This window comes from Chanodichthys erythropterus, chromosome 12, assembly GCF_024489055.1.
Source record: "Chanodichthys erythropterus isolate Z2021 chromosome 12, ASM2448905v1, whole genome shotgun sequence".
Lineage (NCBI taxonomy): Eukaryota > Metazoa > Chordata > Actinopteri > Cypriniformes > Xenocyprididae > Chanodichthys > Chanodichthys erythropterus.
Genome location: NC_090232.1, coordinates 11756642 through 11760810, shown reverse-complemented (window position 1 = coordinate 11760810; position 4169 = coordinate 11756642). Strand labels below are relative to the sequence as shown.

Genomic DNA, 4169 nt, shown 5'->3' with positions numbered 1-4169 from the left:
GTGAATTGGTGAAAATAAAGCTATTGATTTATACAAAGTACAAACCTTTCAGTCTTATTTACTACTGTTAGCCCTTTAAATTGAGCACAATTTAATGTAGGAATCTCAGCTCCTCTTATACACACACACATGCACACAATGCAGCGTGAGACTGAAAGTATGAATAAATAAAAGGATTTAAAAAGCTTTTACTTGTTAATGTTTGTGGCTTTTCTACATTCTTTTCAGTGAATAAATGTGTATGTCCGTGTAAATCTATGTGTGTAACTGACTCTCTGTCCTTTTTCAGGTCATACATGAAGATACAGATGACCTCAAGATGTGAAGGAAGAAAACAAATGAATAAAGACGAGGTATACATAGGCTATTAGATAAAGAAGAGGATCTTTATTTGCTTTTGTTGTCATCCATATTGTCTGTGGAGGTAAAAGTGAAATGTGTATTTAATACTGTATGGAAGAAGAGATGCATTGGCTTTGAGTTATTGAAACGACAAAGAAAAGAACAATGGATTTGAGATCATCTGCTTTTTTCACTCAAGGCTTTCAAGCCTTTATGTGCATGAATGGAAACTTCGGTACCTGAAATGTACAGTAAAAAATTAAAACTGTTACCATGTAGTTTAGTTATGATGTAGCTATGTCGTAGTTTACCCACTCAACATCACGGGAAAACCACTATGAATCTGACCCCAACCCAGTTCTATGACCTTCCCAGGGCATTGGACCTTCAACGTGAACCTCAAAACAAGAGCAAGTCGACTCCAGCCAGCTTCTTCAACAGCTCCTTCTTCTTCCAGGATAATGCTGCTTTAGAATGGCAGCTGTTCCTCACCATCCGAGAGCCTGGCACCATTATATTAACTTTCCTTTACTCTGTTTCCTTCCTTGTGGGATTCTTTGGAAATGTCATGTCCCTCAAAGTCCTACTCGGCCAGCGCGGAAGCGCGCGTCTGTCGGGTGCGAGCGCCACCCGCTGCCTGCTGATAAACTTAGCGGTGTGCGACCTGGCAGTGGTTTGCGTGTGCATGCCCGTCACCCTGGGCCACCGCATCTACACGCCATGGGTTTACGGGAACTTCCTGTGCCGCGCGGTGCCATTCACGCAAGCGGTTTCTGTTTCCGCCAGTGTCCTGAGCATCACTGTCATCAGCATCAGCCGGTACTATGCTGTTCACTCGCCGCTACAATCCCGAGCCTACTTCACTCGTCGACGCATCCTCGCCTCTGTCGCAATCGTGTGGCTGATCTCCTCAGTGATCTGCATGCCAGTTGCAATAGTTACCAGGCGCGATGAAGTAGCTTTGATTGAAGGGCTAGCCATCGTGCTGCCAGTCTGTGGAGAGGTGTGGCCTCAGCCACGCTTGCGACAGGCCTACAACGTCCTGCTGTTCAGCGCACTCTACTGCCTACCCGTTGCGTTTAACCTCACTCTAGCCTTCCTCACGTGTCGCCGGCTGCGCAGCACTGGCTCCGAGGGTCGGTTCACAGAGCTGGACCCCCGTTCTCAGGCGCTTCATGAAACAAGGTTGCAAGGGCGCAGGCAGATCGCACGTATGGTGGCAGCTTTGGTGCTGCTCTTTGCTCTGTCATGGTTGCCTATGTATGTGACTGATATTTGGCTGGACCGTGAGCTGCGCCATCCACCAGGCTGGCTCCTTCAGACCAGGCCCTTTGCACAATGGTTAGGCCTCACCAACTCTTCTCTCAACCCCTTTTGCTACTGCTTCATTGGTGACCTCCACCGCTCAGCCAAGGCTTTGCGTTTGCGCCTCTGTGGCCCATCCCCGGCCTCAGCGCTGGCTCTGGCCTCCCTCCCAAAAATATTCAACCTGCAGAATCAAGACAAATCTCCAGGGGGCTCCGCTGACAACTCAACCAACTCTTGCGGGGAGGATGCTGGGAATCTCAAACTGTCGATGTGGTGGACTCAATCTCGCACGTGTGAGTCAATGAGCTTACCTTACCACTTAGGAATGACTGAAGCAATTGCACTGGATACATAGCGAGCATGGTGCACTGCTATGGGCATTTGCTCTCAGATGTGTTGTGCTTCATGTTTTGTGCTTCTATAAACCATTTGTTCCAAACCTGTTTGACTTTCTTTCTTTTGCGGAACACCAAAGATGACATTTTGAACTGTTTTTGTCCATATAATGAAATTCAATGAGACCCTATTGACTTTCATTATATGGACAAAAAATTCACTTTTCAGAATATCTTCTTTTGCGTTCCACTGAAAAAAACAAAGTTATACTGGTTTGGGTGATCTCAATGACATGAGGGTGAGTAAATTATGACTAAGTTTTCAATTTTAGATGAAACATTCATGGAATATTCTCAAGTGGGAATTGGAGAGTTCATGTGTGAGCATTGGGCGCTTTTTTAAACTCGAAACATTACTTGTTTAACTGCATAGTGATCAAACACTTCATATTCCAGTTGGAGTAGATGTAACTTTCTTAGCCATGGTTAGATTTGCTGTAAATGTACTAATGATATGTAATAAATATCTTGCCATTGAAACTTCTTAGGGTCCATGTAAGAAATCCATATCGTAAACAAATAAAGTGGTTCGGTGCATAATGTATAAAGTCATGCTGCTAAGTTTTGCCTAGAGCAGTGTCTTAAAATAAACCAAATGTCATTAAATGCTGCTCCTATACGTCTAGCAGGGCAGCTTAATTAAAATGATCATCTGAGTGAAACCGAGACATACATACGCACTCACACCTACAATCTCTGGTGAAGAAACACATGGAAACGTCTTTCTGTGAACACATTCACAGCTTCTCGCCTTCTCTACTAAATGTGGAAACCATCTGCATCTCAAGTCATCACCCTCTTCTTAGTGTTATCTTACTGAAGTCAGAGCAGAAACTTAAACTACATTGCACCATTCAAAAGTTTGGTGTCAGTAGAAAAAAAGAAATACCTAAATTGATCAAAAGTGACAAAAGACATTTATACTGTCGCAAAAGCTTTCTACTTCTTTCGAACTATCTATTCATCAAAGAATCTTAAAAAAAGGGTAAGCAGCACAACTGTATTCAACATTAATGATAATAAGAGCACCAAATCAGCATATTAGAATGATTTCTGAAGGATCATGTGATACTGAAGACTGGAGTTATAATTCAACTTTGCCATCACAGGAATAAATTACATTTTACAATATATTACAAATATATATTACATACTAGTGTATGTAGAAATTACAGTGACTTATTTAACCTAATTAATAAAAAATAAATAAATAAATAAATAAAATTGAGTCTCTAAATGTTCCTGCACAATACTGTAATGCTTGTCACTATACTTAAAAATATGAGGAGGAATGCCCTCTGGTGAAAATGCTAAATATTTTATTGACTTGGAAATATTATATCAGCAGTTGCATAAGAAGCTACAGTAACTGAAAAGAAATTTGACATTTGACATGTATGATGAAGGGAGACCTATTAGTAAAAACAACAACAAAAAATCATAATATGTACAGATTTTAATATATATATATATATATATATATATATATATATATATATATATATATATATATATTTGGGATTATAGTGTATGCTGTTATATATCATACTTCCCTGTCCTATTTTGTTTTATAGGTACATACATTTCCATGAGTTCTGTAAATGTGAATATTTTCTGCTATATAGACATGACAGGTGTGTTGTTTATTCCACTATCTTGGCATTGCAGTCTATATGTTAAATGATTCACCAATCAATAGCATAAAAACATTATGTCTCAGAGAGGACATGACCTCAGATTTGTCAATATAATATATATAAACAGCTACATTTAATTTAGTACCCACTGCTCTTGCTCTTTGTAGCCACCTTCTCATATGCTCTCTTCTAATCAGCCAGAAGCTTTCAAGTGACTTGTAGTGGCTCCTGTGCACAATTGATTCTGAAAGATTGAATGAGGGTACCTGGGTATAACATGATCACATAGAGACCAAACTGTTGTGTTGCTGCTTCTGTACACATGTATCTAGCTGGAAGAACGTCTTGTATCTTAAGCACTGCATTTATAAGAAGTTGTGTCAACTTCTCGAGATGTACATGCCTTAAAATGTACTTCTTAACAGTTCAGGTAACCCACAGACTAGATCATTTTGAAAAAAAAAATCTTCCTCAGACCCAGATATTA

At 40.2% G+C, this 4169-nt stretch overlaps 1 protein-coding gene across 1 annotated transcript; it reads left to right on the top strand.

Moving 5' to 3' along the window:
- Window positions 1-679: 679 nt before the first annotated feature.
- zmp:0000001069 (neuropeptide FF receptor 1) lies at window positions 680-2105 on the top strand. Its single transcript, XM_067404059.1, has one exon. It carries the CDS (start codon window positions 680-682, stop codon window positions 2003-2005), a length of 1326 nt encoding a protein of 441 aa, XP_067260160.1. The 3' UTR covers window positions 2006-2105.
- The last annotated feature ends 2064 nt before the right edge of the window (window positions 2106-4169 follow it).